This window comes from Scardinius erythrophthalmus (assembly GCF_964197995.2).
Source record: "Scardinius erythrophthalmus genome assembly, chromosome: 19".
In the NCBI taxonomy this organism is placed as follows: Eukaryota; Metazoa; Chordata; class Actinopteri; order Cypriniformes; family Leuciscidae; genus Scardinius; species Scardinius erythrophthalmus.
This window is the reverse complement of record NC_138239.1, coordinates 9,212,614-9,236,315: the sequence shown is the minus strand read 5'-3', so window position 1 is coordinate 9,236,315 and position 23,702 is coordinate 9,212,614. Positions and strand designations below refer to the sequence as shown.

The following is a 23,702-nucleotide window of genomic DNA, read 5'->3' as shown; positions in this document are numbered from 1 at the left end:
GCACTCTGCCTCCAGACAGCACATATATGTGTGGTTTGTCAAGAGAGATGTCTCCTTTCTCTGTACCTACCTAGTAATCTTTTTAAGAGAAGGGTGATGATGTGTTTGCATAAACTGAATTAAGAGAAGGCGTCTGCTTCGTCTCGCTCTCTTTTGGTCGTTCGCTGTCATTTTCACATTTGCAGGCATTGCATTTGATCAGTCTGTGTTTAAGAGATGTAGTTTTAGGTTGGATGAATGGCTATCACAAACTCAACCACACTTCAATTTGAACTTTTCAGTCGAATTGTGAAGACGGACTGATTCCCTGATTAGGGTCTTTGTAGTGCTTGTAGGTGTTGTAGGTTTAACCCTGCAATGCCTGGGATGTGAAATAATAGTCAGAAAATTATTCTACATTTTTTTTGGAGCAGTTTATTGTGATTTTAGACAAAATACATGAAATATGGTAATACAATGTGTTTTAAGTATCATATTTGATACATCAGGCTTTTGTGGCTCAGAGAATATGGAGCTTATGCTCAATGAGGAAAAAAAACCTCAATTTTATTAAGAGGCCCAAACTGAGCAAATATATGCAATTTGGTGCAGTTGCTGATTTTTATATGGCCAAAAAGTAAGCTGAAATTCTGATTAGTTTGTAATGTAAATCAATGAAATATTTATTACAGTATGGCTGACTAGTTGAATCAAATGCATATAAATATCAGTTGTCATTGTCTCCCAATGTAGTTTTAACTGTGGAGGGCAAAACATAATAACATATAAAACGTTCCTCAAAAGCCTGATGTATCATATTTGATACTCTCATTTTAACATGGTTTTTGTGCATAAAGTAAACCTACGCTTTTTGTCCAGTAAGTGTTCATTTTGAAATATTACTATCAATATAAATGTTATTTTTAAGTTTACTATAAAAATCAGTAAAGATTTCACCCCCCCCCAAAAAAAAACCATAGAATGATTGGTGGACACTGGTTTTTCAATTGCTCGTATTTGGAAAGCAGGATTACTGATGCTTTATATATCATATTGCTTTACATTATAACATGTATCATAACAAATTGTACAAAACTGCTTAAATTGGATGAAGAGGAAATTATTTGGTCACACTTTACATTAGGCGTTTTTAACTACCATATACTTATGAAAAAATTATTAATAATGTACAATGTACTTTGTTCATGTATTGCAAAACACTTTTGCTTCTTCTGAGGTGGGATACGGCTAAGGTAAGGGACAGGTTTAGGTTTAAGGATGAGTTAATGTGTAAGAGAAGGGTCAATAGTGTAATTATAGATGTTATTACAGAAATACATGTAAAAACAAATGTACGCAATAAGTGCATTGTACTAAAACGATCAATTTAAATGTAAGTACATAGTAGTTAAAGACTCAATATAAAGTGGGATCATTGGTTTTGAGTAAATATTGTGTAAGTTCATTCAAGAATATCTGAAAATCAATAATGTTCCAGTAGGTGGAACTGACACAAGGGAGAAGAAGCGTTGCTTCAAAGCCATTTATTGTTTTCATGTTATGGTTAATATTAAAATCACATGCTGCTTTTATACTGAAAACTGTTATGGTGCCTATATATTATACCTACTTTGATTGTAATTTTTTCAGTATGTTTAAATCTGCCGATTAGTATCAGCATACAGAATCATATTTGTAATATTGATTAAGGTTGAACAAGTGAAGGTGATTGACATGTTTATCTTTTTTTTTCACTTTCAGGAGAAATGGAGGAGGAGATGGAGAACCCCGAAATGGTGGATCTCCCAGAGATACAGAAGCATCAGTTGAGACACAGAGAGCTCTTCCTCTCTAGACAGCTGGAGTCTCTGCCTGCGACACACATCAGGTAACCTACAGAAAGCTTTGTCGATATACGTGTTCTCACTTGCAGCCAACTAGACACGCTCTCATTAGCGTCAGCGCTCATCCCGGCTTCTTTCAGTCTTTCATGTTCTGGCCTGATGGAATCCCCAGCACAGAACAGTGATAGCCTCTCGTTCATTCACGCTGCTCTTTCATTGGTACGAATCCAGCAGAGAGCAGGTGAAGATTGAGTCAATCTCGTTTTTGGTTCAAGGGCTTGTATATTTCATCAAGTCATCTATACATGTGAATAGAACCATTTCATGAGAATCATGACTCCCACTTTTATTTTGGAAGTTGCTGGGTAATCAATGTTCTCAGGAAAGCAGCCAGTCAGCAGAAGGCTGCGCTTTCAACCACCATATCTCACTGGCCAGGTCACGTCTGTCTCAGATCGACTTGGATCTCACGAACATGTAAATCTTCTTTCGAGTTTGTGGAGAAAGTCAGACTCAAGGGTGGAGCGAGCTTGACCTTAATCCTTTCTGGATGAACGGGTTCCTCACTGTTGTTTGGTGATGGGAGGTGGATGGCCAGCATCAAGCCTCTCAGGGGTTGGAACGATTAATCGAGTGACTCAATTTTAAAATAACGTTGATTAGCATTTTCCTCCTCCCTTACTGTACCGTTTGCAGTGACCCAAAAAACATGGACAAGGATACTGGCAGTGAATACCAAAAGAGGATTATGCTTGGAAACCTTTTCATTTAAAAATAGAGATAATTAACTTTAAAAGTTATTAAAATGTGACTGGAATTAACCACAACAATAGCTAATGAATGTTAAGTGCAGGATTTACTCAAATCTGAGGGCTTTGGCCACACTGCCAAGAAACCTTTCTTATTCAGTATTTTGTTTTCCAGGACAATAAACATCTAAGTATTCCTGAAGCAAGATAGATTTATTTGGGGAAAATAACAGGTGAAATAGTCTTCATAGGGGAAACAAGTTTATAAAATAAACGTCACTACGTTTTCTCAGATTTGTCTGACAACAACTGTCATTTTACTGATGAATTATTTGATATCGGAATGGACATTAAGATATTTTTACTGGAAAACGAGACAAATTTGAAATTTTTTGCAGTGTAGCATTGATTTTTTTGCTATAATTCTTATTGATGCGATGCTGGAAAGAGGCCAAGATGTGCCATTTTTCATATTTACTTGCGTATGTTACTGCTCCAGTTTTAACTTTTGCATTTAACTTTGATGTTTTCTTGGTCTGTTGGGTTCTGTCAGGAGTGCTAATTCATGCAAACTTAATAAAAAAAAAAGTACAAATAAATTTTTTAATGATTGACTTGAGCATCTTTTCTTGTATCTTAATATCTTGGGGACCAGTTTTGTTTTTTTATTTATAAGTTTTCAAACTTTATGCATATTAAAACCTCTTAGAAGTGTACTTTTACAGAAAGAAAATAACATTGTTTGATATTTCACTTTTTTTTTTTTTTTTTACTTCCTAAATTTTATTTTTTAACCCCAAGCTCAGTCGGTGAGATTTAGATATTGTGAATGAATACACCTGTCTTACTAAAACCAGGCAACAGTCACAGACACTGTGTGATTGTAACGTTTATTGTTACGATTGTTATGATTACTGTTACAACAATTTCACTATAGCACGAATCTCTGTCCAGCAGCACTGTTAATGAACTGCGCAAAATAATTGAGATCAGTTTAACGACATATGGGACTGTGAGATTCAGTCCAGCCAGCGTTAAAACTATTATGTGTTGCGTTTTCAGGGGGAAATGCTGTGTTACGCTTCTGAATGAGACGGAAGCCCTCAAGTCCTATTTAGACAGAGAGGTGAGTGTCACAGCACTATGCCATGGTGTTTGTACGCATGTGCAAAATCTTTAGTTTGCATGTATTTGCTTTTCACTTTAGTATCTCCGTTCACTGTATGTCTTCAAGAGGGAAATGTTTATCTGACGTGTGTGTGTGTGTATGGGAGCTAGTTTTGAGTCCCGATCCAAATGAATAATTCAGTGTGTTGACCCAGTATGTTCCTCCTCATATTTAGTAATGAGGAGACTGGAGACTCTACAGAGTAAAGCCAGTCCTCTAATATATCAAACACTGGCCTTCACTGGTTCATTTGTCTTTTTTTGTTTATATTAAAGGGGTGGTTGATTGCTATTTCACTTTTTTCATTTTAAATACTGTGTAATGTTGCTGTTGGTGCATGAACAGTATCTGCAAAGTTGCTGCGCTGAAAGTTCAACGTAAGCAGAGATATTGTCTTTTAAAAATCAGGAAGTTTAATGCCTACAAAAACGACTCGAATGGGACTACAACGAGATACTTCCCGGGTTTTATACGTAACTAACCCATACATTTACATCAACCCTCCCTCCGGAACATGTTCTGCTGTCGAAGAGGAGGAGTTATAGTGGAGAGCTGTAGCTGTCAGGTCTTCTGTGTTCAGGCTTCCTACAGACGCTGTAGTTCGTCAACAATGGTTAAAATTTAAGTTTGATTATGTTCCTGACAATTACAATCGTAGTTTAGCTCTCTGTGCTGCGCATTTTACGGAAGACAGCTTCCAGAATCTACACGAGTTCAATGCCGGATTCAACAAGAAACTATTACTCCAACATGAAGCAGTTACAGCTTTAAAACCAGAGGCCACAACCTGCAAGTAAGATTTAATCATTTTAAATGTATTTGCCTGTATAATTTAAGACGTACGTTTTAGTTTTATCAAGGATGTAAAAAAATGCCAGCGCTGGCTTTAGTATATGACAAACGCGTACAAACATTTTGGACCCGAATTTGTATATGTACAAATTTTGTAAACGTATTTTCCATGTATACTTTATGACGTAATTTTTTGATTTGATCAAGAACGCAAACCAATGCCAAAGCTGTTTGGTTATAGTAGCTAGTTAGTTCGATGTTATTTTGTGTGTATAAGAAACGTGTACAAACTTCAAAAAATTATCGCAACAGCGAACTTCAGCTGCTGTTATCACATGTACACCTAAAGAAAACGACAAACTGAGTAAACTACCGGTAAGTTTTGTGAATAGTTAAACGGTTGTTCATTCTATCAATAAAACAATATCTTTAAAAAACGGTATTACTCAGTCATGTAACGTATTCAGTTATATTAAATGTTTAATCAGGGGGAAAGCGTATCTCAAAAGCTAACAAACAGCAGTAGCATTTTCAAGTAACAGCGTATGGGAATTCTTTGAGAAAATAATAATAATTAAAAAAAATTACCATTCAGAAACGTTTAGTAAGAGCCGTGTTTGCGGAGGTTCTGCTTGACTCTCTTCATCACCGCTCTCTGGGTCTGATTCTGGCTCAAACTGATGAGGCAATATTGACACCATTACATTTGACCGGGTCCGGAGCACATGCAACTGTCGCCCGTAAAGGTAATGGGCGTGAAGATTCCGGACGCAGTTTAGCCAATTACAACACACCGGCCGAACTAACCAATCTGAGCTCATTGCCTCTTTCTGAGGGAGTGGTTTCATAGACTCAGGAAGTCAACCGGTCGTTCAAGTGACAGAGGAGGAAGCGGCTTACAATAAAGGTGAAATTTATGAAAAATAAGGCGTTTTTTAACAAACGAAACACGAAGACATGTTATATTGCAGCCCATAAACATAATCAAGCTAAGAAAAAAGGCAGTAAACCACCCCTTTAAAAGAGAAAAAAATGCTTTAAATGAGTATGCATGCACATTAGTTTTGTGCGCTGCACTTAATTCCCTTATATATTCACGGTGAAGTCCCTTTTCAAAAGAAGTTCGAAATACCTTATACTTCTGTAAGCGGTGTTTGGTTACACTTTATTTTAAGGTGCCATTGTTACAGCTAAGTACTGAGTTATATTAAGTAACAACATGTACTTACTATAGGGTTAGGATTTGATTTTTTTGGTTACACTTTATTTTAAGGTGTCTGTGTTACAGGGTAATTATACATTTAAGTACTGAGTAATATTAATGAACTACATATACTTACTATAGGATTAGGGTTTGGTTAAGGTTAGTTGCATGTAATTATGCATAATTTATAGTAATTTCTATAGTAATTACATGTAACATGTGTAACAATAAGTACATGTAACATTTGTAACAAGGACACTGTAAAATAAAGTGTTACAGAATATATAAATATGTGCTGCGCGCTTTCCTCTCAATAACTACACAAACACACAATAAAAGTGACAGCGGTGAGAAAACGGCATTTAAGAAAGCTTCTGATCATAGCGATGTTTGCACATGCTCTCCAATTCAGCTCTCCAGTAAAGTCACATTACGTTTATTTATATAGCGCTTTATACAATATATTAAGCAAGCAGCTTTTTTTTTTCAAACTTGAAAACGCAGTGTCCGTGACAGTTTCAGTTAGAATTTCAAGTTCAATTTCTACTCCTGTGTTTGTTCTTTCTTGCATCTGACCTCGACTGACTGAACAGAAGAAATGAGCCAGAGAAGATTTCCACCCTAAAGGCCTGCAAATAACGTAATTGCAATGGTAGTTCAAAGGTGTTTACCAGCCTGAGTGAACTCTTCCGGATAGTTTAAGCTGTTCCGATCTTACGAAATTAATTCCAAACGAATTTCGCTTTAGCCTGATTTTGTTTGAAATTCGAATTCGCTTGAAGTATATCAGCTTCTTTAGTGTGCGTTGTTGTCTTGGGCTCTGTCCCAGATGGCACACTTCATGTGCACTCTCAGTCTTGTGGACAATGGCCACCGCATGCACGTGTCCGTTAAGTCCACAAGTCCCTAGGGTGTTCCATTTGTCATTTTAGGTTTTAGAAGGGTTGCTCGCAAGCGGCCGATTTAAGCGCCCTCGATGCACACTTGAAGCGAGCTCTGCAGCAGACATCTACCCGACAGTCAAAGTGGCACTACGACTACGTCACGAAAGTGTGAACTCGGAAGAAGACCGCGAGTGTTTAGGGTTCCATTTGGGACACAGTGAAGCGCAAATCCAAGCTTTACGTTTGTGTACTTTAGTGCAGTAAGTTTTGAGCCTAGACTTTATTAGGGTGTCTCTTGGTTTTGCAGGATGCCTTTTTCTACTCGCTGGTGTACGATCCTCAGCAGAAGACTCTGCTGGCTGATAAGGGAGAGATCAGAGTGGGCAATAAGTACCAGGCGGACATCACTGACCTCCTCAAAGAGGGTAAGATGTCTCTTCACCATATTGAGTTAGACAGCCAGAGCTCTGAGCTCTTCAGATGAGACCACTAACATATTCAACACTATCTCAGCTTGTATTTATCTCTCTTCATATTAATATTCCACGCAAATATGAAGCAGCTCAACTGTTTTCAACATTGTTAATTATAAGAAATTTGAGAAGCAAGTCGGAATATTAGAATGATTTCTGAAGGGTCATGTGACACTGAAGACTGGAGTAATGATGCTGAAAATTCAGCTATGCCGTCACAGGAATAAATTACATTTTAAAATATATTTAAGAGTTATATTTCACAACAGTACTTTTTTTATCAAATATATGCAGCCTTGTAAACAAACAAACAAAAAAAACTGCATTATTAATCTACCAAACTTTTGACTGGTAGTGTATATTTAATAATATATTTTTGGGGGGATACAGAGTAGTGTAGTGGTGTTAAGTGTGTTGGTTTGATAGATAAAATGCTTTGTTTTATGGTACACAAACTGTGGAAAATAAAATTGTAAGAACTAAATTAAGTTGACATTAGATGAATGTTGGCTTCAGGAAGAAGATGAAGCAAAAGTCTCTTTTCAAAGCAGTATGCGTTCTGTAGTGAATGTGATCTGTGGCTGTTGGTTTGCCAGGAGAGAATGATGGTCGAGAGCTTGAGAAACTGGAGGAGAAGGTGTGGGATCCCAGCAGCCCCCTCATCGAGAAACAGATCGACCAGTTCCTCGTCGTGGCTCGGTAAGATTCTGCAGCGTGAACGGTTTTGCTCTATTTTTCATGCGCCAATCTGTTGTGAACAGAACACTGAGTTTAAAAGACCATAAACAACAAAACCTCAACTATGAAATTCTGAAGATGCCTCCAAAATAATGTTTCATTTTGTTATTTCAAACTGCATGTTTTGCTCAGTTCACTCCCTCATTCTCTTTCACATTTTTTTCCCTCTTTTTCTCAAACTTCCCCAACCCCCCCTCCCCTGCAGGTCTGTGGGTACGTTTGCGCGGGCTCTAGACTGCAGCAGTTCAGTTCGGCAGCCCAGTCTTCACATGAGCGCTGCGGCAGCCTCCAGAGACATCACACTGGTACGGCACATCTCATGTTCTCACTCTCGCACACTCCACACACTGCCGGAACACTTTACACTTTAGTTAAGCTCAGCAGGTTCTACCTACTAATTAATGGCAGACATTTCCAAAAAAACAAAAAAAAAAAAAACCTTTTTGAGTCACTTGTCCAATTTTGAAACTGGTTGTAAATGCTAATGGAATATTTTATTTCTTGTATTTATAGTCAATTAATCATCTTATAGTGTGTTATGGCCAGATAATAGTAGTTATAATGTTATTCCTACTGTTATTATTATTAAAATGACTCCTGTCATGGTTGAGTAGAGGTATAATAAATGACTCATTCAAAAATACATAATCCTGAAAGCCTCAATGATGCTTTTTCATCAGTTTTTTTTTTTAGTATGCTCCTCTTTCCAAATCTCATCTCGTTATTTAGCTTTGTCTGGTAAGCTGTAGGGATACACTACGATTTCAGCCACAAAAACTTTCAGCTATAAATGCCATAAAATATCATGTTTGTTTTTTGTCTGAAAGAGAAGATAGCCTGCAAATTTGAACTGAAACGGTTAACATCTGATTACAGAAGCAATGAAGTGAAGCACTGTGCACACTGAAAAGATCCAGGTTTAGTTCGATTTAATGTGACTGCTAAAGGATGATATATTGATGGAAAAGAGATTGCGTTTACAGAATATATTGTTTTTTGAGACACACAGACCTCTCTGTATATGCTGTGAGAGTTTAATGGATAAATCCAGTAAGATATGTGCAACTGCCCAACAATCTCAGTCTATGGAAGCAAATTGCAGTCAAGATTCAAATGCAATTCACAGTTCAGTTTGTATTCACTTTTGATTTTATTTGCACATTAATAATGCTTTTCTCATGCTTGCATAGGTAGCCTTACTTGTTTGCCCATGCATTAGTGAGTGAAAGGCCATTTAAACCAAAATCTTGTGTGATACATAAAAACATAGAAATGGAAAAAAAGCCTTTTATCCCTTTTAATAAGAAAGGAACATAAGAGCCAGTTCTTCTTTTAAGGACGGTTGTTTATATCAGCCAAAAGTTCATTTAAGCTTGAGAGATTGTTAGTATTCTGTTCTGCACATCATAATGGTCAACAAAAGCATCTACTCAGTTTGTAGTAGTTTGTTTATAGTCAAAATTGCATTAAACAACAGAATAACTGAATAACTGTAACTTTTTAGGTTTATTCAATATTTTTCAAAGTTGTTTACATTGACATTTTATTCCATTGACACCAATTCATATATTATATTATATTATATTATATTATATTATATTATATTATATTATATTATATTATATTATTAATTTAATGTATACTTATTCAAAACAAAGGCTACTTTAAAATGATCATTTTTGGTTTCACCTTCTGTCTCAGTGTCTATAATTTTCAGTTTCAATTTTGCTTAAATGTAAAGTGTGTCAAAGTGCGCCAAACATAATTGAAAAAATAAGGACTATTACAAACTGGTTTCGCAATCACTTTGCCATTGGTCAGTCGAACAGATAGCCCTACCCCAAACTCACTCAGACTCCTGTCAGGATGCTCAAATAAACTCCATAATTTGGGTGGCAAAATGTGATTAGAATTTAAAGTGCACAGTGATAATCACGATTAGATCAAATAATCTCCACCAGGCGATTATGTAATAATTGCGACAGGCCTGTTGCCAGCTCTGTTCAGTCTCTGCCTATAGGCTGTGCGAGAAGAGCAGCAGAACAGGGTATTCGCTCTCCTGCTGCCCAAATTGTGCCCGTTGTGTACAAAACATGAAGGAAAGGCGCCAGAGGGCAACATCCCCATGCATAAACACACACTCTTGTGCAGCCCACACAATTCCTCTTCGTCTAGTATCAGTGTTGTGTTCCCAGGGTTAAGCAATTCAGATTTTAGAGTCGCTTGACAACACACTGCTAAAACAATGGCGTGTTTGGTGACGTATATTGGATTTGAGCCAACAATTATCGTGTTTTCTTATCTCAAATGCTTTATCTTCAGTTTCACGCCATGGACACGTTGCATAAGAACGGCTACGACATGACACGGGCCATCGCGGCGCTGGTACCCCAGGGTGGGCCGGTGCTCTGCAGGGATGAAATGGAGGAATGGAGCGCATCTGAAGCCAACTTGTTCGAGGAAGCGCTCGAGAAATACGGCAAAGACTTCACTGACATCCAGCAAGACTTTGTAAGTTCCTCCCAAGCAGTATTTACACAAACAGAAGAGTGATCAAATTGAATTCCTATATTTTGTGCTACAGAATAGTGTGGCTTTAGAAAGATCTGAGCAGCATATGCTAAGATAATTGTGGCAGTAATGACTGATAAACTGCCTTTGTTCAGGGGACACTAAGTGTGCCAAGTGTATGTTTAACTCTGCCACCTGGTGGTTGATGGTTGTATGTGCAGTGCTGAATGTTTTAGCGCTGGGCTTCCATCAGAAATGTCTACTTAGAGAAACAGGGAGGAGCCTGTCATGGAAAATGGGCACACCCTAAAGAAGTGAACCAGCTTATTCAGGGACACAAAGGATGGGAAATGGAGCTGGATTTCTGTTTGCCATAATGACCAGATTTGCTCTAATAAGAGCAAGAAAGATTCCTTAAAGGGATATTCACCCTAAAATGAAAACTCAGTCATAATTTACTCGCATGTTTGGTGTTTTTTTTTTCTTTTTTCTGTTTGATATTTTAAATTAATTTCCTGCAACAACATTTTCAAAGTGGCAAAAACACCCCAACAAGTTTATATGACTCATTTTTCAAATCTTCTAAAGCCATAAGAAAACTTTGTATATGAAACAGCATAATCTAAACCTGCGTTGAGCTGCACCTCAAGAGCCGCTGCAACTGGATTAGTCTGTGATTTGGACTAATCCAATTAGTGAACTTGACTCGGTGATCTAGTCATGGTGTTTTCCAGTCGTTCGTTCATACTTTTTTCCCTAAGAGCACACAAACTCCTACATTTAAATATTTAGAAGCACTTTTGGGGTGCAATGCAAATTTATCAAATTGTCTCTGCCCAAACAGAAGCAACAAGAGATTACGTTGAATTCAAAGCCAGATACTGTTCATCATGTAATACCTGATAATAACCAACATAATACCAATAATAACATGTGTGTGTGTATATATATATATATATATATATATATATATATATATATATATATATATATATATGTATATGTATATATGTGTATATGTGTATATATATATGTATGTATATGTATGTATATATATATATATATATATATATATATATATATATATATATATATATATATATATATATATATATATATATATATAATATGTATGTATATGTATGTATATGTGAGACTTAATTATAAAGGCTGAAATTCACTGGGACTCTTATTTTGAAATGCGTTTTTTTTTTTTCTCGCTCTTTTAAAAAGATAAGGGAAAGGGAGATAAAATGTGCTCTCCTACAACCATCTCCAACATATTACAATATAAACACCATAAAGTCAACATTGTCATAATTCCTCAACAGTAGATCATAAGCAGTCTATTGGCAATGTAAACAGCTCTAAAACCTGTTGAGTGCACAACAGGGCCTCGTTTTTACTTTGAAACCTCCAGATTGAAGACCTCTTAAAATGATAATTAACACGTTTGTTATATCATTTAGGATATTCAAGACATTTTATTCGCACTTGTGCTCCTAAATACATTTAACAGTTCGCACATATCTATTTTTAATAGCAAATGTGAATGAAACACTTGCACTGTTGATCAATGTTTAAATGTGAATAAAAGGCTAAATTAAATTTGTTCATTATATAAATTGATTTGAGTCTCTTCAGAAGACTTTTGATTAAATCATTTGATTCATATGGATAACTTACAATGTCTTTAAGTGCATTTTGAAGCATCAAAGTTTAGATTTGCATGGAGGGACAAAAAACTCTCAGATTTTATTAAAAATATATGTTTTTGTTTCGAAGATGAACAAATGTCTTAGGAGTTTGGAAAGACATGAGGGTAAATAATGACTATTTCATTTTTTTGATTGAACAAATATGGGGTTAAATGTAATAAACAGCCATTTTGTTTTTGATATTAGTGAATTATACATTCTAAATGACCTTTTTATGTATTATTACAGCTTCCTTGGAAGTCTCTAACCAGCATCATAGAGTATTACTACATGTGGAAGACCACAGACAGATACGTCCAGCAGGTAATACAACACGGCTGTCTCAGGTCTCTGTGTGCAGGTAGACAACCTAGATAGTTTTCACACTGAGACTAACTGGTTCTTGTTTCATGCAGAAACGATTAAAAGCAGCTGAAGCTGAGAGCAAGTTAAAGCAGGTTTACATCCCAAACTAGTGAGTGCTTCAACAAGTCAAAGTTCAACCCTGGATTTCATTTCACCATAAGCTTTGAGTGCTTGCACTTTGACCAGATGAAATCCAGTAACCCTTGTTTGCTTTTTTCCTACAGTAACAAGCCCAACCCTAACCAATTAAACATGAACAGTGTGAAACCAGGGCTGGTGAATGGAGCAGGGGCTCTTCCAGGAGCACCAGGCCAGCCCGTCGGATTGGGTCGCGCGTGCGAGAGCTGCTACAGTGAGTATTTGACCTGCTGTCAAGTACTTGAAATGTTAAAGGTGACATTAAACTGGAATATGAAAATGCATTTGTACGTCCAAAAAAATGGTGCACTTCCCCTTTGAAGAGCACATTCTACAGTTTTGCTACGTTTCATTCCCCCCCAGTAATGTTAGTAAAAGGGATAGATCAACCAAAAATGAAAATCCAAACCTGTAAGACTTTCGTTCATCCTCGGAACACAAATGAAGATATTTTTGATGAAATCTGAGAGCTTTCTGTCCCTCCATTGACATTTACGCAATTCCATATGAATTGAGTGGTTTAGTCCAAATTTTCTGAAGAGACTCGATTGTTTTTATATGATGAACAGATTTCATTTAGGCTTTTATTCATCATATAACGCAATCGTGTCGCTTCTGAAAGTTTGGATTAAACCGCTCAATTCATATGGATTCGTTTTACAATCTCTTTATCGTTTTATCTGACCCTTTATCGGTAGCGTCAAAGTGGTAGATGCATAGTTGTCAGTGGAGGGACAGAATGCTCTCAGATTTCATCAAAAAGATCTTCATTTGTGTTCGGAAGAAGAACGAAAGTCTTACAGGTTTGGAAAATATTTAATTTATGGGTGATCTATCCCTTTAAGGTTACTCGCATCAAAAACTACAGTCGTAGTTTTCCCTGACGTAGAATTAAGCATGCATTTCCACTTCAGTTTTATTGTTGCTAATTATTAAAATATGAAATATGAAGATCCAAGTTAAAAAGAGAAACACGTTTTTCTGCCAATAAATGGGACTGTATTTTGTTAAAAGCTGAAATCAATAAATAATAATCTAGCATGGGTCTTTGGCTTTTCTGGATGTCTGAACAATCATTTTAAGAGTAAGGTTAGCATCCTCGACACCCCTGCCCTCTCTAAATGCAAACTGCAGGGATCAGAACTATCTTTGACCTGCTGTAGAATTTCTCCCTTAAGTGCTTTCTCAAAACACTTCAGAACTATTGAAGTAAGAGCTACCGACCCAAAAACATTAAGTTCCTTTGGAGCCCTAGTCTTAGCTACAGGAACTATAATTGATTTTTTATTTTATTTTTATTTCAGGGGACTCTTTGCAATTTAAGGGACTGAGAAAAGATATAATCAATATCAATGTTGCAATATTGGGAGAACATTAATGTGTTCATGCATCATGACAAAAGTTTAAGCCTTGCCAATTTATGTATTTAAGTGCAAGAACACGCGAAAGCTTTCTGTGCACAAACATCTGAAGCACGCGCCCAGAAATCCGCATCTCAGACAGCACGAATACTAAATTGAGCTCTCTTTCACTTCTTCTTGCACTTGAACAGGCATTTTCGAACAAAATCATTTCATTCCCATCTTGGCAAGTATCCGCATAAACATAGTCAATCATGTCTTAAAGGGGGGGTGAAATGCTCATTTTCACTCAATCTCCTGTTAATCTTGAGTACTTATAGAGTAGTATTGCATCCTTCATATCTCCAAAAAGTCTTTAGTTTTATTATATTTATAAAAGAAAGATAGTCTGTACCGAGTCTTTCCGGAAAAAAACGAGCGGCTGGAGGTGTGCCGTGTGGGCGAAGCTAAAGCTGTGCTAACGCGCCGAGCTAACAACACACAGAGACATTTGAAGCAGTTTTACTCACCGCCTGGTTCCAACGCACGACCGCGAACCTTTATCATTGTGACTGCTCGATCCTTAAGCATTAGACGATCTGCAAATCCGTCGATCTGGGCTTTGTTTATAAAACAATCATCGTCGAAATGCAGGGAACAAACAGTCTTGCACAACCTCCGTTGATGCTCAGAAAAAACAAATTCCATCCACTGGTCCCTTAACGCTGGAATCTGTGCAGGGTTGTCTTGCCCTGGCAACCAAAAACCCACTTCTTTGGTGACATTGACTTCCCAAAAGCCGAGCAGAGCGCTTTGATGGGCGTACTGCTTTCGCTCTCTTCTCTCTCTGGTCTACGAGTGCGGGTGCGCCCGCGACCCTCCGTGAGAAGTGCCCTTAGGACCCATATAAGGAAATTCCGCCACATCTGACGTCACACATGCCCATACTCGAAAAAAACTTTCCGAAACTTGTGACAAACCGGAAGGAGTATTTTTGGAACAAAAATACTCCTTCAAACATACAACTTAATTTTTGAAACTTTGTCCATGTTTAGCATGGGAATCCAACTCTTTAACAATGTAAAAAACTCAGTATGCATGAAATAGCATTTCACCCCCCCTTTAAGTGAATGTAAACAGTTGAGAAAGAGTGTACTGAATCTGTGCATTAGCTCTTAAAGTGACAGCGGTCTAATATTCCTGCTGCTGGCTTTTGTTGTTTTGATTAACATTTAGACTGTATTACTTTTGTAACTTTAATAAAGAAATAATGTTTTAAAGGGATATTCCACCGTTTTTTCATATTAAACTATGTTATTCCCTTAACTAAGACGAGTTGATACATACCTCTCTCATCTCAGTGCGTGCACTTAATCGCTCTAGCGCGCGGTGACACTTTGAAAGCACTTAGCTTACCCCAGTATATTCAATGGTATCTAACAGCAATGAATTTAGAAGTGACCAAACACATCTGACAGAAGTGACAGAAGTGAGAGGAAGAGGATCAGGCGTGACTTTTTACTGCGCTGAGTCGAAGTACTTTCAAAAGTGCTATTCCGCCATACATTATAGTTATCCTTTTTAACCCGCTTAGAAAAGCGCCACGTTTTATTTTGTGTCACCATACTTGGTGATATAACTTCTCGTGTAACTTTTTAAATAGGGAAAACGTTGATGTGTTTGGTCACTTCTAAATTCATTGCTGTTAGATACCATTGAATATACTGGGGTAAGCTAAGTGCTTTCAAAGTGTCACCGCGCGCTAGAGCGATTGAGTGCACGCACTGAGATGAGAGAGGTATGTATCAACTCGTCTTAGTTAAGGGAATAACATAGTTTAATATGAAAAAACGGTGGAGTATCCCTTTAATGTTTAATGATTAATGTTAATGTTTCATGGCTGGTAAAAAATATTTATGGCCAGTAAATTTTCTTAAGTCATTAAGAAAAATCTTTAACTGTTTTGTTCTGAATAATGAAATCTGTACAGAAGGACACATAATCACACACCACTTGTTCATTCATATTTTCTGAAATATTTTCTGTAATGGGCAACCTAGCATTTTGTGACATCCTGTTTTTGGTCTTTGATTGCGTTCATATTGCAGTCAAACCGCGCCAGAGTTCGTTTGGAAGCGGACCGAACCCCCCTGAAAAGGCGGGTCGTCTCAGTCAGCCTGAACACTATGGAAGCATATGGGTAGCAAATTTCAATTTGAAATGTAATATGCAAAATGACAATGCAATATGTAAAATGGCAATGCATTTCTGTATTTAAATTTAAATTTTCCAATACATTTGTGCAACGTTTGGTGCAAAATGAAAATGAAAATTCAATTATATAATTTACATTTGCCATTCCATACACTAGTTTTAATATGCAAATTGAATACTTATTTTACCGCTTTATAAGTTGCAAAATTAAAATTAAGATGTATTACATAAATGATTAGATAAGTTTAAAATGTTCAAGCAAAAACTGTAGCAAAATTGTAATTTAAGTGTTATTTTTTCTTAATTGCATTTACACTCACAGTTAAGACACTTGCGATTGCATTTCCATTAAGTGTCACGCAATGAATGTAGCAAAATTCAATGTGCAACTTGAAAATGCATTCTGAGCCGATCACGTGTACGCCCCGCCCTGTCAATCAACTGCGTTGCTCGGCAACAGGTAAACACACGCTATGGTGCGTATTTTGAGGTGTTGGAAGGAAACACGGCGGCGGCAGATCAGATACGAGTGTAACATTCACTGGCAGATGAAGTGGAGCGTGAACAGAGAAATTGTAGTGTTTCCGACGATTATTACGCGTCTGCAGGTGATAGAACCAGTACGATGTTGGACCGTCTGGGTCTGGGAGAATGTTCTGCCTTATCAGGCGTCAACATTATGCTGAGCTGCATGTTGTCTGATGCTGGACTGTGTTGATGGTTTCATTTTGTATAAAATATTATCATTGTCTGATACATGCTTATCTTTATTCTTATTACTATTAATTTTAATACCCAATAATGAGATCCTATAGTTTTTCCTTACAAATGCATAGGCCTATTACTCTGTGATCACATAATATGACAAAGCTCCATTGGTATTCGTTATGCTAGATACCGAAAAACGTGACCGCTTTATAATAACTGACTGTAATGTTCAATAAAGTGACGAATTTTATGTGTGTGACCATCTCTGTTTGCATCTGTATAATCATAAAATATGAGGCAGACATGCGAATCCCCTTTCTATTTTATAAAGCATATTGAAGGTATTAATACACAGGGTCACGGAATCTGACGGGTCAAATTCATCGACCTAGCCTTTTTTGGGTGAATGTGGAGCAGGTCGAGGGCTGGTGACGTCGTCGTCTATAATTCAGTGTCTAACAACGAAGCAGCACAAACAAAACTTTAACTGGCACAAACGATCGCACAAACAAACGAGACTATTTTGGGTGAATGTGGAGCAGGTCGTGGAGCTGAGTGACCTCAGAATGACCAATAAATATTATTTTAATATTTAAGAAACCGAAGCAGCACAAAATAAACGTTAATCGGCGAAAATTAGCACAAACATATGAGAATTTTGGGTGAACGTTGAGCAGGTGACATCATCGTCTATAATTCGGTCTAATATTTCAAAAACTGAAGCAGCACAAACAAAACCGGCACAAACCGAACAAGATCTATTTTATTTGGAGCATGTGGCGGCCTGGGTGACTGAATTACCTATAAATATTATTTTACTATCTAAAAAACCGAAGCAGCACAAACAAACAAAAATTACAGCACAAACGAAGTAAAAACGATTGAGCCTATTTTGTGTTGGGGGCGGGGCCAACTTCACGCAGGACGGGCACGTGATCGGCTCAGAATGCATTTTCAAGTTGCACATTGAATTTTGCTACATTCATTGCGTGACACTTAATGGAAATGCAATCGCAAGTGTCTTAACTGTGAGTGTAAATGCAATTAAGAAAAAATAACATTTAAATTACAATTTTGCTACAGTTTTTGCTTGAACATGTTAAACATATATAATCATTTCTGTAATACATTTTAATTTTAATTTTGCAACTTATAAAGCGTTAAAATATGTATTCAATTTACATATTAAAACTAGTGTATGAAATGGCAAATGTAAATTTTATAATTTAATTTTCATTTTCATTTTGCACCAAACGTTGCACAAATGATGGGAAAATTTAAATTTAATTACAGAAATGCATTGCTATTTTACATATTGCATTGTCATTTTGCATATTACATTTCAAATTGAATATTGCTACCCATATGCTTCCATAGAACACACCCTAACACTTAAAAACTCAAACTAAAATGAGAAATGTTGCTTTGGCAACTAACTGAAACTACTAAAATAAATAAAAATAAATTATAGCTAAGTCGAAAGATTAAAATAATAATAATAATGACAAAAAGCACATAAAAATGCTAAAATTTAAATGGAAACTATAATAGTACATATAAATAATACAAAAATTCTACATGTAAATGAAATCTGTTATGATTGGTTAATATGAAATAAGCAAGTCATAAGTAATGATGCCCCTGCCTGTGCAGACTGAATACAATAAAGAGGATCTTTTTTAAATTAATAAGTAAAAAAGCTAGTTTTCCATTATGTGTTGGCTTTAATATGAGTTCAGGTCAAAGGTTAAACTACAGTGAGTAGAGCAGAGTCGTGTTGGATGGAGCTTTATGTGTTTTGTTTTTGTGTGCAGCCACTAGCTCGTATCAGTGGTACTCATGGGGGCCGCCCAACATGCAGTGCCGACTGTGTGCCTCCTGCTGGACTTACTGGAAAAAATACGGAGGGCTGAAGATGCCAACCAGACTGGATGGAGAGAGGCCCGGACCCAACCGCAGCAACATGGTGGGTGTGAAGTGGATTCTCTCCAAACATGCTCCACAGGGCTCAGAGTCAATTCTTCACATGAAATTCTCTTTCTCTCCCCATGAGTCGGTTTTATTTAGTCTGTTTCTTCTTTTACTGTGCAATTCTGTTTTATTATGCCTCTTTGTGACTGTTAAATGAACGCCCTCCCTGAAGGAGTGAATAAGCAAAACTTTGTCTCTCATTTATGTTTAAAAGTGGAATTTGTTCACTTCAACAGATTTAAAATGCAATATTTAGATTTAACTGACAACCAGGACTTGACTTTCATCTCGCTGTCTGTGTTCAGAGTCCTCACGGTCTGCCTGTGAGACACAGCGGAAGCCCAAAGTTTGCCGTTAAGACCAGACAGGCTTTCTTCCTGCACACGTCTCAGGTGACGAAAGCGGCTCGACGCGTCTGCCAGGACTTGTTGAGATCCAGATACTTGGCTAGACACCCGTACATACCTGTCAACACTGCCGCTATCAAAGCCGAGTGTGAGTATTTGCTGTCATACATGACTGTGCTACTTCAAGTTTGAATTGCTCTGATGATATTTATTATTATGGAATTCATCTATGAATTGTGGAGTGATTTAATGTGTTTTTTTATATAATAAATTGTGGGTTACTGACAAATAAGATTTGTCAGGGAAAGAATGGGATTTTTTTTCAAAATCTAGCTTAAAACACATGCGCCAAGTTCTTAGAGAAATATACTTTTTGTATTTTTGTGTTGGTTTCTTTTTATTTTCAAGAAAAGTTTACATTTAATGGCCATCAAGTAAAAAGTAATAGCTTAAAAATAAGGGTAACACTTTACAATAAGGTTTCATTAGTTAACATTACTTAAAGGGATAGTTCACTTTGAAATTAAATTTTGGTATGTTTTAGCTTACCTCAAGGGCATCCAAGATGTAGGTGTCTTTTTTTCCGCAGTAGTTTCAATTTTGATATTTTTAGGTCAAACCGTTCTTGTCTGACAGTCATATCATGCAGGTCTATGGTCACTGTCTCAAAGAGCATGCACAGAGTCCAAATTAAAACAATTCCCCATCGTCCAAATTAAACAATTCCCCATCGTAAGTACACATTGATGGCCTAAGACACGAAACGAGCGGTTTGTGTGAGAAAACGAACAGTATTTATATCGTTTTAACACAGCCACCACGTCCAAGTGATCTGAGGGTGCGCGCGCTTCCTGCTGTGTGACGTGTGCGCAGACTGGTGCATAGATATATACACTAGATGTCGATTAGATTAGATAGACACTAGATGTCGCATTAAAGACATTCGTTCCAATGAACTGCCGTAGCCAAGGCGACATCTAGTGTATATATATCTATGCACCAGTCTGCGCACACGTCACACAGCAGGAAGCGCGCGCGCCCTCAGATCACTTGGACGTGGTGGCTGTGTTACAAGAGGTAAAAACGATATAAATACTGTTCGTTTTCTCACACAAACCGCTCGTTTCGTGTCTTAGGCCATCAATGTGTACTTACGATGGAGAATTGTTTAATTTGGACGATGGGGAATTGTTTTAATTTGGACTCTGTGCATGCTCTTTGAGACAGTGACCATAGACCTGCATTATACGACTGACAGACAAGAACGGTTTGACCTAAAAATATCAAAATTGAAACTACTGCGGAAAAAAAGACACCTACATCTTGGATGCCCTTGAGGTAAGCTAAAACATACCAAAATTTAATTTCAAAGTGAACTATCCCTTTAACTACTTTAGTTAACATGAACTAAGAATTAACAATACTTCTACAGCATTTATTAATCTTAATGCTAATTTTAATATTTACTAATACATTATTAAAATCAACAAAAGTTGTATTTGTTAACATTAGCACTGTGAACTAACATGAACTAACGATGAATGACTGTACTTGAATTAATATCAACAAAAATTAATACATATTGTAACAAATGTATTGCTCATTGTTAGATCATGCTAGTTAATGCATTAACTAATGTAAACATTTACGATTAATCTTAATCATTAATTTCCAAAACATTTTAATTATTTTTTTTCAAGGTAAAAAGTACTTTTTACAAATGTTTAATTAATAATACATTTGATCAAGTTGATTTGGAAGGTTATACAATGGCATCTTACAGCCTGAACTTTGTCATGAAAAGATAAAATTATGTGATATAATAAGTGACATTAACACAGTCCTTAGGGTTCGCAGTGTTTCTTCTTTTTTTTTTCTGCGTGTTTCTGCATGTTGGCTGCACCATGTGACTGATTTGGTGGACTAATGTTTGTCAAATATTCATTTTCCAATATTAATACATTTTTACAACTTTGAACAAAGAAATTCTTATAAAATAAAATGTATATGCAAAAAAAAAAAAAAAAGATACTAAGCTACTTCTACTAAATTCTTTTAAAGTGGCTTTTATTTTTTTCATTATTAAGTACTATTCTGATATTGTTTTGCCTTTATACCCCCCCAAAAAACATCAAAAGATGATGAAAAGCATGTTAGTTGTTTGAGGTGTTTTCAAGTCTTGCTGAATAAACAAAAATGATCTTTGCATCATTGACACTGGCCTGTACTGTGTTACCATGTACGTTTTAACCTAATTAGAACATATCATTTTAATGCTGTTTCTTCATTTTTAAAATATATTTTTTATACATATTTCAGGTGCTGTGCGGTTGCCAGATTTGTCCATAAAGCCTGCACCTCTAAAGCAAACAGTAAGGAAGCCTTTGGAGTCAGTGGTTAGATATCTGGGTGAGTGAAGCTGTCTTGTCTTCAAAAACTTTTACATTTGTTTTTATAAAGCAAACCCATTTTAATCATGTTTTATCCACACATGTTCCAGAGGCCCACCCTTGCCCACCCAAACCAGATCCTCCACGAGGACCCACCATTTCCATGGGTAGCCTGACGCCCATCAAATCCACGCCCATCCTCAACAACGGCTCCCCAACCATCCTGGGCAAACGATCTTACGAGCAGCACAACGGCTTGGACGGTAAGCTCGGGTTGTGTGCGCAAGACGCTCTTTCTGTGCTGCCCACACAACACACTCTCCTCCTACTCTTCTTGCCATGCCTCATTCACTTGTCTTAAACTCTCCCACTCTTTTCTCCACCAACCCCCATACAGGAAAATACACACACACGCGCTACTTTAATCTCTGAATGGCTTTCAGGGTTGTCATGGTAACGGATCAGCCGTGACTCACATGGATCATTAGTCCTGCGGGAGATCAGACCCCAAAAACACGGAGTAAAGGCACTGTAAATGTCGATTCAAAAGGAGGGCTTCCCGAATACGTGGCACGGATTTTAGGAACACTTATGTATGCTCCCCTGTCACATTGTGCTTCATTACCCTCTTGTCTCTATGAAGGGTTTGGAGAGAAACCAATGTTCAGCGGTTATATAAATTCCTGATGAGCTTGGCACCATTCTGTCCGAAGCAGCGAATGCGTTTTCCTTCACCCCATACTGATTTTTCAGATAGCTTTTACATTTGGGGTCTTTATGCACGTATTGTTACAGTTGGTGTTATGTGATTTGTGATAAATGGCTCGTTTTCATGTCGCCGTCCTCAACCCTGGTCCTTTGTCATGTGAGCCGCATGTATTATGTAAAGGATGGGGTTAGCAGAAGAGTGCCTGTAGTACCTCTTAGAACCAATAGGGTGACATGACCCTTCATGAAACTAGAATGTAGCAGTGAGTGACTGGAGTCTCAAAGACAGTAGCTTTTTCATTTCTTTTTTCTCTTTTTTTTCCAAAACGTAGTAAGCTGCCTTGATACTCTTCAAAAGTAACATCCTAACTGAAGTGACTGATTTGTAGTGCTGATCATAAGCAGCAGCTCCATGCGCCACATAAAAAGCTTTCATGTGAAGCACACTCAACTCAACCAATTTATATTACATTACATTCATTTTGAAATTAGATGCAAATACTTTTTACCAACATGTATAGAGGTTTTTTTTAGCGCCTCTTATCACAATTAATATTTACAAATGCACACAATATGTAATATATAATACAAATAGATGTACATATTATAGATTATATTTGTGTGTAAATAAACATTTTTATGTAAATATTTCTTTTGACCATTATTTGCAGATACTTTTTACCAACAAGTATAGAGGGATTTATGACCTCTTATCACAATTAATATTTACAAATGCACACATTTAATATTCAGAACACAATACAAACATGTACAGTATATATTTAATTTCTATGTAAATACATTTTATATTTATGTATTTATTTTTGACAATTATTTGCAGATACTATTTATTAATACTATTTAAGGTGTATAGAGGGATTTATCTCCTCATATTATATTATATTATATTATATTATATTATATTATATTATATTATATTATATTATATTATATTATATTATATTATATTATATTATATTATATTATATTATATTATATTATATTATATTTGGACTATTAGCTGCAAATACTGCTTACCAGTATGTATAGAGGGATTTTTTGCTTCTCTTATCACAGTTAATATTTACAAATGTACACAATAATTAATATACAGTACACAATACAAATATATGTACACATATACAGTTTTATACTCATTTTATTTTTATTTATTTAATTTATGTATTCATTTATTTATTTTGACATTTAGCTGCAAATACTTCTTTACCAACATATATAGATGGATTGATCTCTCTTTCTCTCTTTATGTGTGTCAGGGCCCAAACCCAAAGTTCTGGCTCCACAATGGGAAATAATGGCCAAGAGGGTGTCTGAACAAAGCCGTACTCCCTCTGGCCTGCAGGATGAGGTTCACGAACTGGACTGACCTCTACTTTGACGACTGTCTGCTATTGTTGACCAGATGAGCAGGTACGGGTCTCCTGACTAGGACTGTAACTAATTATTATTTTGGTAATTGA

General features: G+C 36.6%; 1 protein-coding gene across 3 annotated transcripts in view; it reads left to right on the top strand.

The window, feature by feature from the left end:
- Positions 1 to 23,702, top strand: part of mta1 (metastasis associated 1) — a 55,840-nt gene that overhangs the window by 21,087 nt on the left and 11,051 nt on the right. For all 3 annotated transcript variants that reach the window (XM_081347771.1, XM_081347769.1, XM_081347770.1), the window contains exons 4-17: positions 1,741 to 1,867; positions 3,635 to 3,698; positions 6,928 to 7,045; positions 7,690 to 7,792; positions 8,037 to 8,136; positions 10,154 to 10,342; positions 12,289 to 12,363; positions 12,456 to 12,514; positions 12,630 to 12,757; positions 18,620 to 18,771; positions 19,082 to 19,271; positions 21,443 to 21,532; positions 21,624 to 21,776; positions 23,499 to 23,652. In XM_081347771.1, the coding sequence (XP_081203897.1) occupies positions 1,741 to 1,867; positions 3,635 to 3,698; positions 6,928 to 7,045; positions 7,690 to 7,792; positions 8,037 to 8,136; positions 10,154 to 10,342; positions 12,289 to 12,363; positions 12,456 to 12,514; positions 12,630 to 12,757; positions 18,620 to 18,771; positions 19,082 to 19,271; positions 21,443 to 21,532; positions 21,624 to 21,776; positions 23,499 to 23,608 (1,658 nt within the window). In that variant the 3' untranslated portion in view covers positions 23,609 to 23,652. The remainder of the gene's footprint in view (positions 1 to 1,740; positions 1,868 to 3,634; positions 3,699 to 6,927; positions 7,046 to 7,689; positions 7,793 to 8,036; positions 8,137 to 10,153; positions 10,343 to 12,288; positions 12,364 to 12,455; positions 12,515 to 12,629; positions 12,758 to 18,619; positions 18,772 to 19,081; positions 19,272 to 21,442; positions 21,533 to 21,623; positions 21,777 to 23,498; positions 23,653 to 23,702) is intronic.